General features: G+C 48.5%; 1 protein-coding gene across 1 annotated transcript; it reads right to left on the bottom strand.

Moving 5' to 3' along the window:
- Window positions 1-4,526: 4,526 nt before the first annotated feature.
- SLC16A5 (solute carrier family 16 member 5) lies at window positions 4,527-12,404 on the bottom strand (the record flags this gene model as incomplete). The annotated part of the gene is made up of 4 exons (XM_080629506.1): window positions 4,527-4,768; window positions 6,343-7,209; window positions 8,397-8,540; window positions 12,185-12,404. 4 exons carry the CDS (start codon window positions 12,402-12,404, stop codon window positions 4,527-4,529), a joined length of 1,473 nt encoding a protein of 490 aa, XP_080485632.1.
- Between the last annotated feature and the right edge of the window lie 1,023 nt (window positions 12,405-13,427).

The following is a 13,427-nucleotide window of genomic DNA, read 5'->3' as shown; positions in this document are numbered from 1 at the left end:
GCAACCCATTCCAGTGCCTCAGCACCCTCACAGTAAAGAATTTCTTCCTTAGATCCAATCTAAACTTCCCCTGTTTAAGTTTGAACCCATCACCCCTTGTCTTATCACTACAGTCCCTGATGAAGTCCCTCTCCAGCATCCTTATAGGCCCATGTATATATTTATCTGTATGTGTGTATATATATGTATGTGTATGTATAGGTATGTCTATACATGTGTTTATATGTGTGTGTGTGTATATGTGTATATACATGAAAGTGGTCACAAAGGTGCTAGAGACAACTCCTATATCAGAATGCTTTGCTAGTGTATTAACAAATCCCTTAATGTATGCCTGTGTAAGTGGTAGGTGTTGACACACTTTAAAGCCACATCCGTCATTACATGGAAAGTGAATGACTAATGGGAGAAAGCAGGGGAAGAGAAAGCAAACACAGCACAAAGAGAAGCGATTAAGGATGCTGGGCTTGACTAATAAGGGGTGAAACCATTTCTTTAAAGAGGAAAAATGCAATGATTTGTGTCTGTGAGGATCATTTTGCATGCACAGGAGGAACTTTGTCCCCTGGCATGGTTTCACAGGCAGTGGTGCTTAGGAAAGGCTGGTGTCTGTTCCAGGTGATGCATCTCCAGATCACACTATTCAGTGCATGGCAAGAGGTAACCAGGAGAGAGGAACACCTTGGGGACTGCGAGCTGAGCTCCTTCCAGCCTTTGTCTGGCACTGAGGTTCACCAAGGCTGGTTGGGAGATGTGAGGGATGCTTTACGTTTCCTTTGCTGTGTCACAGCTGCCTCCGGGAGCAGAGGTTGACAACAGAGGCTCTCTGCAGAGCCAACAGCCCACACTAGTCCTGACCACCCAACCTGCTCTGCTACTGGCACTGCGCTGCTTGTCTTTGTGCTGACTTACTGTGGGGAGTCTGGCCAGATCATCCAGACAGGTCACTTGGCAGTAGCAGGAGTTGACTGTTCACTCATCCAATACTGTCTTATACGTTTAATGCACATGGAGCTGTTGGAACAAGTCCAGAGGAGGCCACGAGGATGATCAGGGGACTGGAGCACTTCCCGTATGAAGATAGGCTGAGAAAGTTGGGGCTGTTCAGCCTGGAGAAGAGAAGGCTGCATGGAGACCTCATAGCAGCTTCCAGTATCTGAAGAGGTGCTATAGGGATGCTGGAGAGGGACTCTTCATTAGGGACTGTAGTGACAGGACAAGGGGTAACGGGGTAAAACTTAAACGGGGGAAGTTTAGATTGGATATAAGGAAGAAATTCTTTACTGTGAGGGTGCTGAGGCACTGGAATGGGTTGCCCAGGGAAGTTGTGAATGCTCCATCCCTGGTGGTGTTCAAGGCCAGGTTGGACAGAGCCTTGGGTGGCATGGTTTAGTGTGGAGTGTCCCTGCCCATGGCAGGGGGGCTGGAACTGGATGATCTTAAGGTCCTTTCCAACCCATTCTATGATTCTATTCTATGTTTAATCTCTGAATGCTCCAAGCACTTGCTGTTTGCCAGAAGAGTTAGTGCAGAATGACTGCTATAGCTCCAGGGGTTGGTCTATAGTGACATTGCAAGGTAGGATTCAATAGAAACACTACTACTGCTAGTAGTTACGTTTCCCTTCTTGCAGCCACTAACCAGGTCTGCAGGCAGGATGCCAAGCTCTTCACTGAAGTGCTTTTGCCCTTCTGAGGTGTTTCAGAGCGTGTAAGTTCACCGTGACCTTCCTTTGGGTTTGTATTAAACTTGTCCATGAGTCACTTTGGCTCTGAAGGATCATGATCCTGCACTAGCCCAGTGTGAACTTCCTGGTGAATGTTTCATTGCAGTAAGGAAAGGTGCTCGGTGCAGAAATGCTTACCTTGCAAGGTTAATGATACCTTAAATGATAAAGGGAGCAAAAGAGGACATGGGGAGCTTCCTTATATCTCACAAGCATGCGTTAGACGACACATTTCCTTGCTTGCGAGCCAGCTCTAGGACTAAAGCATCGCAGATGGAGCAGTTGGCTCCACAAAGATGTGTTCCATTGCTCCTCCAACTAACCTTTGTTTTGCTGGGATAAACTGGTGGGTTGTGGCTTACACCATCTTTTACCTGTTTTGCCCATGGTATCTGTAGCAGTGGGGAGATGTGGGACAATATGATCCCATATTTCTGGAAGAAAACAGGGAGTGTAGAAAGGTGAACAGAACTTAAAATGTAAGAATTACACCCAGGAAAGCAGCAATCTGTTCAGCAGCATGGCTCTTTTATTTGCAATAGCTAGGAAAGGTTTGGGACTTCACCCTTTGCATTGATTTTTTGCGGAGGAAGGGAGAAAGCCCCATCTTTGTCCTAGGAATGTACAGCAGTCATTGTTTCCGTAAGCTAAGAAGCACCAGTCGCTGTTTGCTTTGTACTTACGGACCATGTAAGCATTACACAAGTTAATAAACACGTGTGACAAGAGATTAGATGTGTATGGTCTCCCACTCATTGTTTTATGTAAGTATATGTTTGATCAGGAAGTGCAAAGCCTGCTGGTTCAGTAATCCTAGAGCAGCACTGAAAAGGATGCTGAGCTGTGGGAGCAGTAACCCCTCTGAAGGGCTGATACCTCTTCCATCTCACTCCCGTGTTACACTTCTGTCTCTCTGATGGTTCTGATGTGTTGAGTAGTCTTCATCCGCAGTGTTTTGTGAGCTGTATGAGCCAGTGTGTGCACAGGCAGCCAGGAAGCCACCAGCATCCTAGCCTGTATCAGCCTCAGTGTGGCAGCAGTGGTTGTGCCCCTGCACTGGGCACTGGTGAGGCTGCACCTCAAATCCTGTGTTCAGTTCTGGGCCTCTCACTGCAAGAGAGACATTGAGGGGCTGGAGCGAGGCCAGAGAAGGGAGTGGAGCTGGTGCAGGGCCTGGAGCACAGTGTGATGGGAAACGGCTGAGGGACCTGGGGGGTTCAGTGTGGAGAAGAGAAGGCTCAGGGGGGACCTGATCGCTCCCTACAAGTGCCTGAGAGGAGGTTGTACCAAGGTGAGTGTTGGTCTCTTTTCCCAGGTAACAAGGGATAAGACAAGGGGAAATGGCCTCAAGTTGCTCCAGGGGAGGTTTAGGTTGGAAAGGGTTGTTAAGCATTGGAACAGGCTGCCCAGGGCAGTGATGGAGCCACCATCCCTGGAGGGATTTAAAAGCTGTGGCACTGAGAGATGTGGTTTAGTGGTGGACTGGGCAGTGCTGGGTTAACGTTTGGACTCAAATGATCTTAAAGGTCTTTTCCAATCTAATCAATTTTGTGATTGTATTATCTGTTCCTGTCAGATAAGGAATGATAGAGAACATAAACATTGTGCAACCCAAGCTGATGCTGAGGGAGGCTGGAGTCTGATGCAGCTCTCAGTTATGAGTATAATTCCCAGGAGTGTAGCAAGAAGAGCTATTACAGTCAAGGCTGTATGGGTATGGAAATCAGTGACATTGACTTTTCCCAATGTACTTTTCCCAACAGATTCCTTTGTAAGTTATGCTTGTGCTTACAAGAAATGTAGTTATGCTTGTGCAAGCACTCTATAATATAGAGAATGCTGGTGTCATGAGTCTAAGCTAAATTCATTTACACAAAGGCTTTGTGCACTACGAATTCACTTACTACAGTGGCTTTGAATTTGTCCCTCTCTAAGGATGCACACACTTGTTCTTAGTTCTAGTGACACTTTGCTACCACTCCCCTCCTGCAACAATGGATCCCAGTTCATGCTGAAAAGAAGTGTATTCACACCAGCCACAAATCCTGTTTCTGGTATATCAAGAAGCCCTGGAGATGTCACTTGTTACACAGAGCAGGTGCTCTAAGGTTGGTTGGGTTGTGTCTGTTGGATGCTCTGGAGCTGAACCTTGAAGGCTTTGGAAACGTCCTTGGCATGAAGACCTTGTGTATGTGCCTCGTAGGGGAAAATACTTGCTCTTACTAGAGACGTGGCTGAGTTCTGCAGCACATGCAGCAGCTTCCATCTAATATTTAGAGATGTGGAAAATAACAACAGCCTTCCTGTGGAAGTTGCCACCCACAACGTGGGAAGCAACCAGGAAACTCGATATTCTGCACCACATCATGTGTTCGGATGAGGCAATAATACTTCTTTGTGGAAGAATGAGCGTTGTGCATAGCCATCAATGCGTATTATCCAGTGTTACCCACTGGAATGTGCATGTGAGATTCCAGTGACTTAAAGGCACTGACTTACACCAATTGAACTGACACGGCTTTTGTGTCTCGGCGCTGGTTACCATGGCTGTTATCCCAGGGTTTGCTTTGGGGAAGCACGGTTCTCTTTGTCCTTCATCTCTTTGGCTGGCGCTGGGTTCTGGGCTCAGCCCGTGGTCCAGATCACTCACTTGGAGTCTGACACAGCCCCATAGAGAAGGATGACGGCAGTTGTGGAAAGCAGACACTTGTTTTCTCATCTGCCATCAGTGCTGGGCCGTGTGGAGCTTTGTACAGGCCACATAATCCTTTGTGTTCCTCTTTATTTGTCTTCTTGCTTTTCATATGCTTGTGATGTACACGACTGCTGGAGGAGGCTGACTCTCAGGCTGTGATTCAGTTGGCATTTCACTGTACTGATACCTGGAAGGATTATCCGCAGGTACTTTGGAAGCCTCTTTCAGTTTGGTTTTCTTTTCCAGAGCACAGAAGGAGAGTGCCATGAATAAGGCAGCCGAGATCAGGAAGAAGCTGGAGTTGTAGAAGACGTAGTGGAAGTCATTAGTTACGTCTACCAGGAGACCTGAAATAGAAGGCACAGCTTAGTCAAAGAGAAGATGCACACCAAAGGCAACAGGGTGACATTAACATAGATGTTAAACTCAAATCAGCCAGCAAACTGCCATATATAAAAGATGAACCTTCTCAGATGAGTTGAATCTGTCCTCTAGAGTGCAGGGGTTGGTTGTGTTTTATAGTCATGACTCAAGTGATGGTTCTGCTTTTGTACCAGGTGTATCATAACACACAGAGAAATCAAGGGAAAAAAGGAAACTGAGTTTTCCCTGGTGTGCTGATTCATTTTGTTCACTTGGCAGAGGACCCTGTGCCAAGCACTGGATTTTGGACCGAGGGGCCCTGTTATATACCAGGTCAGAAAATAGAACAAGTAAATAGAGAAACCTCTCCTGAATAGACATGTTAGGATCTCTAATAGTGTGTAACCAGGGAGAAGAAAATTCACAGTGCAGCCAGCATTATGCCTAACATTAAGTGCCTTCAGTCTAAAACATTTAAAGCGAGACATATCAAATGAGTAACTTTGCACTAATGTTGGGAGACAGAAAGGTGATAACTCAGGTCAAGCGGATGATGCTTTCTGTAGGCTACTTATTTAAATGGAAATACTGGAATATATTACAACAACTGCTGTTTGCTTGCTTGTATTCTTCAGTAAAGACTGGTGATGTTTCTTTTCCTGGTGCACTTTTCTTTAGCAGATTTTAAGGCTACAAATAGAACTGGTGCTGCTGTTACTGGCCTTTGTTTTGTCCATCTGCCATTCCTTCGAGAGATGTCCAAGGAAAGACCTTTTTGGCCCTCTGAGAAAAGTGTCTGACCCACTAACACCAGGGATTACCGTGCAGTATGGTGCATGTTATCATCCTGTCCTTAGAACAGACAGTACTTTCCTGCTGAATAGCACACAGCTCGTTGCCAGGAGAGCACAACTAAAGCCTGCTTCACGCTCAGGTTTATGTCTCTCTTTTGTTAGTCTTTTGGATTCGCTGCTGTGCTGCAGGAGCAGGTACGCGCAGGAGTGAACTGTGAAATCTGTGAATCATTTATGGGCTTTGGGTTCATATCTAGCTCCTTTCTTGTCTCCAGAGTAAAATGAATACCCTCTAGAACCTGGAAAGCAGAGTGAACAGAAGCTTTCACTGTATGGCTCTTGAGTTGGGTAGGGCTGGTGTGAATTGTGATCAGAGTTCGTTGGTTTAATGGGATGTTCACAAGTCCTTGAGACTTCACAAATGAAACAGTGTGAACTGGCAAAGCAGAGAAAGAGTTCAGGAACAGCAAGATCCTACCACAGTAATTCCTCTCTGTGTATTGCTGCTTGCTGGAACAAAGCTCTTATCAATCACACCCGTACCTATCAAACTGCTGCAGTGACACTTGGGCAGCCACAGAAAGGACTCTCCTTCAGCTCTGAGAAAGGGCTGATCCTTCCTCTCTGATTCTCCCTTTTATATCACTCCCTTTGCATAATTCACCTGCCTGCATGGGTTTGGAGTCTCCCTTATTTCTCTTCTTAAGCTCCCAAACACTTCTCACCAGTGTCTATACAACCCAGTCTGTTTAATAGCTTCTCACCTGTGAGAGGGGGTCCGATGAGGAGTGTGATGCTCTCCAGGATGGTGAAGAGCCCCAGAGCACTCGAGAACCGCTCCATCTCCACCACGTCCATCAGCACCTGGAAGGTGAGTGCCCCGACGCCGCTCATGGCTATGCTGAGGATGACGCAGTAGACGATGAGCACGCGGAACTCAGCGGAGACCACACAGATGAAGTTGCTCAGCCCGCAGAGGAGCACGGCCAGGCTGAACAGGTAGATTCGTCTCCCTGAGAAGAATTTGTGTCCCGAGAGCAGCCCCGTGAAGGGGCGTATGAAGATGTTGATGAACCCAATGACAGAGATGAGGAGGGCTGCCCTGCGCTCCTCCACCCCATTCTGGATGGCGTAAGGCACAAGGTAGATATGGGGTAACGCAAACCCCATCATCATCCAGGTCACGCCAATAGTGTAAATCTGGTAACCTTTGTTTTGACAGAAGATGTCAAAAGCCAGGTACTTCTGCAGCACATGGAAGCATGCAGTCCTTCTGCTTTGCTTCTGGAGCTCATGGTGGGGAGAAGATGCTCCATTGGACAGCTGTGTCTCTTCTGCTCTTCTCCTCGGCTCCTCTCCAGGCCTGGGTGACTGTAGTAGTGACTCTGAAGTGACCTGAACTGGTCTCATGATGGCTCCACAGACACAGCAGTTCAATAGTATTCCTCCAAAGATAAGGAAGGTGTTTCTCCAGCCCATCTCATCCAGCAGGTATTGAGAAAGCAGTGGCCACAGCGTGAAACCCAGAGAGACACCGGTGGATGCCATGGCATTGGCCAGTGTTCGCCACCGTACAAAGTAGTATCCCAGTGCAGTCACTCCTGCCTGGAAGCTGAAACACGACCCCAGGCCTAAAGGTAAGAATAAATGAGCAAATGACAGCACATGATCCATCTGTGTTGTCTTAAAGAGCCTAAATCCAGGCTGTACCCACAGGTGAGACAGGCCAAGGGGAATGGCTTTAACCTGCCAGAGGGGAGACTGAGATGAGCTCTGAGGCAGAAGCTCTTCCCTGTGAGGGTGCTGAGGCGCTGGCACAGGTTGCCCAGAGAAGCTGTGGCTGCCCCATCCCTGGCAGTGCTCAAGGCCAGGTTGGACACAGGGGCTTGGAGCAAGCTGCTCTAGTGGAAGGTGTCAGGGGGTTGGAACTGGATGAGCTTTAAGGTCCCTTCCAACCCAAACCAGGCTGGGATTCTGTGACTTTCCTCACCTGCCAGGCTCACAACCCACAGTGATTCACACTCACAAACCCCACAGAAGTGATGTCGTGAGTAAATTAAACTACTTGTGTTCTATACTACTTAAACTGATCCAAGCTGGCATTTGTCTGGGGCAGGCTGCCATTCCTAAAATTGTAATGGAATTGTGCATTAGAAACTGTTTCTACTGACTGCTTTCCTGACACTTCCATCAGGGCTCAGGGAGTTACTTGGTTTTCTCTCTATGCAATGGACACCATTTAGTTTGCAAGATCTGATGGGATTAGTCCCAAAGCAGCCTGGCTGAAGAAATGGATCTCTTTGTGTTAGAAAAACCCCAAGAGCTGAACATCAGTCACAGAGGAGAAATATTTGGAAAGGAGAAGTTCCCATCTATTGCTTCTGTTCAAAACCAACAAGTTCTTTTGTTAGGAAAAGATGTCTGCACATTGCCCCCGATTGGGAGTGGTGAAATACAAGCCCAGGGAACTTGGGAGGGACGTTATCATAGGTCACATTATCCCAACATTACATTCCAAGATTGAAAACCCCCTCCCTTCTTCACAGCCACAAAAGGCTGAGGTGCTATTAAACAGAACAGGCATCCTTGCTCTCCATTTTGCCCTCTGGAGACCTGAAGGCTTTTCCAGAGAGAAGCACTTTGCAGGGAGCTTGGCTGCATGATGTGTGTGTGGAAGGGGTGGGAAGGGCAAGTCTGCTTGCTCTATGGTTCCTGCTGCTCCTGATTTATCCTCTTTCATGGATGAATGGAAAAGTTGGGAATTGCCATTCACCTCCGCCAGGTCAAGCTCAGCAGCCGGGTTTGCTGTGGTACTTACCCGTGATGAAGCCAGCGGTGATGTACAGCTGGCTGATGGACCTGCAGAAGGAGCTGGACACCATGCCCACGCCGCTGAGCAGGCCCCCCAGCATCACGGCAAACCTGCAGCCAAAGCGCTTCACCAGGATGCTGCAGAGGGGCCCTGGCACCAAAGAATAAAACGTAAGCAGTTAGGGAGGAAGGGAATTCCTTGGACCTGCTGGATTGCTGCACGTATCCCAGTGGCTTGGTCTAGAGACCCTGAGGGTTGTCCCAGCAGCACAAGGGAGCCAGGGAGGGGATATATATTCCCTGATCCTTCCAAGGGCTTGTTAGCTATGGGGAAGACTCCTGTGATCTGCTTGGGTTTGGCCATCAAGTGGATTTCTAATTTTCCCTGTGTTGGATTTTAGTTAAAATGGTTGGAAATGGAAGAGAAGAAGGACTTTCAGGTGCAATTCTGTTCTTGCATGGTATAAATTCAGGGAATGATTTGAGAAAGGACTGGATTTCTGTGCCTCCAAGTAAGAGATGCTAAGCAGGATGATGTTTCTTTCTGTGTATTTGCACTCATTTCACTGTGTTTCAAATACCCTGCCACAAAATCTCCTACATTGCCTGTGGTGTGCTGCTACCTTGGTGAAACTCCTTGCAAGAGGAGACAGATTGACCTCAAACTAGACCAAGAATGGGAGAAAACAGACATCACTGAGGAGGATCATTTGAATACAGCTGGAGAGGTGTATTTGTGCCTACATGGGAACCGATCTAAGCTGCAGGCAGCAGCATCCAGGCTGCAGCTTGTGGGATCCTGCAGCTGTCCTGCAGGTCATCGTCTCCAGGGAAATCCTGTGTTATTGTCACACAGCTCTTTGCTCATTCCTGTCCTGGGATACCTGGCAGGGTGGGAAGGGTTCACTGCGTCCACTTCCAACAGGATAAGCCTAGGAGCAGACCATGCGCATCCCGGTTCCCACTTCTACTCCAGCGCAAGCAGTGCGGAGGTGGGAGTGAGACCTGGGTTGTTCTGTTGGACCAGAGCCCACCTCTGCCCTTCTTGGGCCCAAACCTGTGTTCTGTTGTGCACTGACATTGCTGGCAGGCTTTATAGCAAAAAGTTGTGTTATTTCATCAGGAAAACAACAAACAGCCATGGGGGGGTGTTTCAGGTCAGATAATTCTTCACTTTTCATAGAGTTTTGGTGAATTCCGTGAGATTGTGGTAAATTCCCAGGTTGTGAATGTCATTGAGCATCCTTTGTTTTGGGGTAGGAAAAAGTTAGCTCAGACCTGCAGCCCTCTGCTGGGAAACATGGCTCTGCCTGCACGAGAAGAGGATCTGAGTTTCTTCTTCCATTCCTTTGAGGATGTTCAGGTTTTTCCAGGGTTTGTTGGTTTTCCCCTCTTCCGAACACTTCGGGTTATATGAGCAAAGGCCAAATGACTCTGAGTTTCAGATTTAGGAGTCAGGCAGTGCAGGGAAAATAACCCATGGCATATTTGTGCCCCAAGTCAACGTCTTGTTTGAAATAGAACCCACATAATGGAGCGAACAGGGGAACGTGATTAAAATGAGGAGAGCAGCTGCCTGTGTGTTGATCTGCTGGGGAGATTTGCACCTCAGACTTTGAAGCAAATGGTGACTGCGTTATTTGCCTCCTGCTGAAGACATCAAGGGGATGGGTCTGCAGTTTAAGCAACCCCAGTAGCCAGAAGTCAAAAGGAGCGTGACCAGCAGGTCGAAGGAGGTGATCCTGCCCCTCTACTCTGCTCTTGTGGGACCTCACTTGGAGTATTGTGTGCAGTTCTGGTGTCCTCAACATAAAAAGGACATGGAGCTGTTGGAACAAGTCCAGAGGAGGCCACGAGGATGATCAGGGGCTGGAGCACCTCCTGTATGGAGACAGGCTGAGAAAGTTGGGGCTGTTCAGCCTGGAGAAGAGAAGGCTGCGTGGAGACCTCAGAGCAGCTTCCAGTATCTGAAGGGGGCCTACAAGGATGCTGGGGAGGGACTCTTCATTAGGAACTGCAGTGACAGGACAAGGGGTAACGGGTTAAAACTGAAACAGGGGAAGTTTAGATTGGATCTAAGGAAGAAATTCTTTACTGTGGGGGTGCTGAGGCACTGGAATGGGTTGCCCAGGGAGGTTGTGAATGCTCCATCCCTGGTGGTGTTCAAGGCCAGGTTGGACAGAGCCTTGGGTGGCATGGTTTAGTGTGAGGTGTCCCTGCCCATGGCAGGGGGGTTGGAACTGGATGGTCTTAAGGTCCTTTGCAACCCGAACCATTCTGTGATTCTAAGTCATGGATTGAATGTTTCAAAACAATGAGAATGGCTCTAAAAGCAGAAGGGATTTTCATTACCTATTCCTGTGAACTTGCTTCCTAGGTTTCAAATGTTATTTCTCACTTGCCTGTGGCTTTTGTGCTTTCCTTTGCAAAAATAATAGCAACAGAAGTGCTGCGTTTGTATGAGTGTGAGTTGAGAGTTGCGTGTGTGTGAATATGGAGGAGCAGGAACCTGTGGGGCCTGAACTCCCCTTTTGGAGATGGCCACAGGATCCTGAGGTCTCTCAAATGATTCTTATAACAAAATAACCCTTGATTGCCTTTACCTATGAACATGGATAACGAGATAGGTTTGGCTTCCTAACTGATGAGTTATAGTTTGCACTGGGTCCTTCCCTGCTCCCTTCCATAGCTGTCCTGCATGGGACCTTCTCACTGCACTGACCACCCTGAGAACGGGCCCCTCTGTCCCTTTCCCTGCCCCTTCACCCATTTTTGCCACAAATATTGTTCTTTCCTTCGGTTCCTCAGAGTTAGAATAAAGGAGAAGAAAAGAGAGCAGCATCTTCAAAAGGCACCGGCAACACTGCAGAATGCGGTTTAGGATGATGAATGCAAGTGAGGAACCTGAACCAGAAAGAGCCTGGCCCAGCACAAAGGAGCTCAGAAGCTGCAGCAGAATTGCAGTCTTTTATGTCTGGTTTTTGTTGGTTTTCTCCTGGTTGTGCTACTCCTGCCTTACTCCCGGGGGACAAGAGCGAGCACTCCCGTGCTGCAACAGCCTGCAATAGGAGACATAACTGGCAAGCAAAGTGAGAACTCTTGTAACTCACTGGCTGTGCCCTGGCAAATTCTGTTCCTGGATGTCATCAGCATGAGGCTGTTCTTTCCTTGCCTGTTATAACTTTTAGATCTATTTATTGGCTGTCTTTATAGCACCTTTTAGTGTGTCCCAGCTTCCTACAGAACAATTACTTCATTAGAAAAGAGAGGTCAATAGGTATTTTATTGCATGTCCCATCACCTCCCACATCTTCTCTGGGGGAAAACCCAGTGATTCCCTCCACTACGCACATAGCACAACCCTCCTTCCACCCCCATTAACTGGAGGCTGCCTCCTGACCCGCATCCTGCATCAATCCAGCTCCCGTCCACCCTGCCTGGGTGTGCACGCAATGCCACCGCCCAGGGAGCTGGTTTAATGCTCAGCCAGCAGCCTGGAGGAGCTTGGCTTGAGGCGTGTTTCAGCCATGAAGAACACACTTGTCATGTGGAATATAATAGATGTGTTCTCACGGCTGGGAGATGAACCAAGGAGGCACCCAAGCTTCAGTGCTACCTGCTGGCTTATTCAAAGAGCTGCTATGGGAAATAACTAAGTTCTCGGTGGTATGGAAAAGCTGGGAGAGAAACGGATTCACCTCCTTTGACCAAGGGGCTTGGGTATCTCTTAGAGTGGCAAAAGGGAACTTGGTATCTGTGGAAACTGAGGTGGTGGAGGGCATCCCCATCACTTACCGCCTCCGTGCAGCACGGCCACCATGATGGACGGGAACCATGATGTCTCACTGTTGCTGGCCTGGAAGTCACGCTGCAGGTCCGTGAAGAAGATGCCAATGCAGGGGGGGAAGCCCAGCGTCATCCCCTGCAGCACCACCGCAGCCAGCAGCACCATCCATGCCCAGCCCTGGTCCTGGGGCTTGGCAGCTTTGCGTTCCCCTACTCCTCCTTGGGACATGACAGCTTCTTTCTCCTTCCAAGCCAGCCTGCTGGGGAAGGAAGGGCAGCTACCATGCAACCCTCAGCCCAGCCAAGGGGCCTACAGGGCACAGCTGATGGTATTCCCAAGGCTTGGAGGCACTGGAGCGTCCCACACCTTTGTGGCTGGATCCTTAGACCTCTTGCTCTGCATTTCTTCTAGCACCTCCCTTCATTCTCGCCACGGGATCCTGGCAATGGATTGCTTCAGAAACAACTGCCTTCCCCTTTTATATTTCACAAGCCCGTGACCACAGGCAGGTACAGGGCAGGACCACACCTCCCCTGAGGAATGAATTGGCCTTACCTAATTCCCGCCCTTATTTTCCCTTTCACCTGCTTTCATCATATGGAGTCCCCTTGCTGGCAATTGCTAAGGTCACCCAGTCCTGTGCCCAGAAGGGGAGGAAAAACCCTGCCAGTGCCAAGGAAAACAGAACCACATAAAGCCTGCGTGCGGCAGCAGGGCTGGTGTGGACCTGGCAGGAAGGCTGCACCTCCCCGCACAGTGCTAGTGGGGAAAAACCAGTTTGAAAGCCATTAATTCATTAGGATCCGGTGATTGCAGAGAGGATTCTGCTTTACCTCTGGTTAAAGCTTCTTCAGAGAGATCCCAGCTTTGATTTCTCTGAGGCTGGCTGCAAGAAACGTATCACAATAGCATTCCCTATCCACATGACTAAACATGCATAAGGAAAAACCACCTTTGGCAGCTGAATGAGCTCAGAAAAGTGCCCATAAGGTCACAGCATAGTGCAATATTTATCTAGCTCTCCAATACTGATTTTTCCTAGAAGAATAGCCACATTTGGGCTTTGTGTGCAGCTTTAAAGGTCAACAGCAGTTTGGTTCTGCTCATTAGTTCATATATGCTGTGGGGCAGAAAGTTCCATACCTCAGGTTGAGACAAGGATGGGTCAAGCGGAGGGTGGCGAGCGTGTGGCTGCGCAGGCTGCTCATCCCCTGTGTGCGCAGCTCACAGCCCACACTTCTGCTTCAGTAG

Source organism: Psittacula echo (genome assembly GCF_963264785.1).
Source record: "Psittacula echo genome assembly, chromosome: 14".
Taxonomy (NCBI): domain Eukaryota; kingdom Metazoa; phylum Chordata; class Aves; order Psittaciformes; family Psittacidae; genus Psittacula; species Psittacula echo.
The sequence above is the reverse complement of the archived record's forward strand: the minus strand, read 5'-3'. Positions and strand labels throughout refer to the sequence as shown.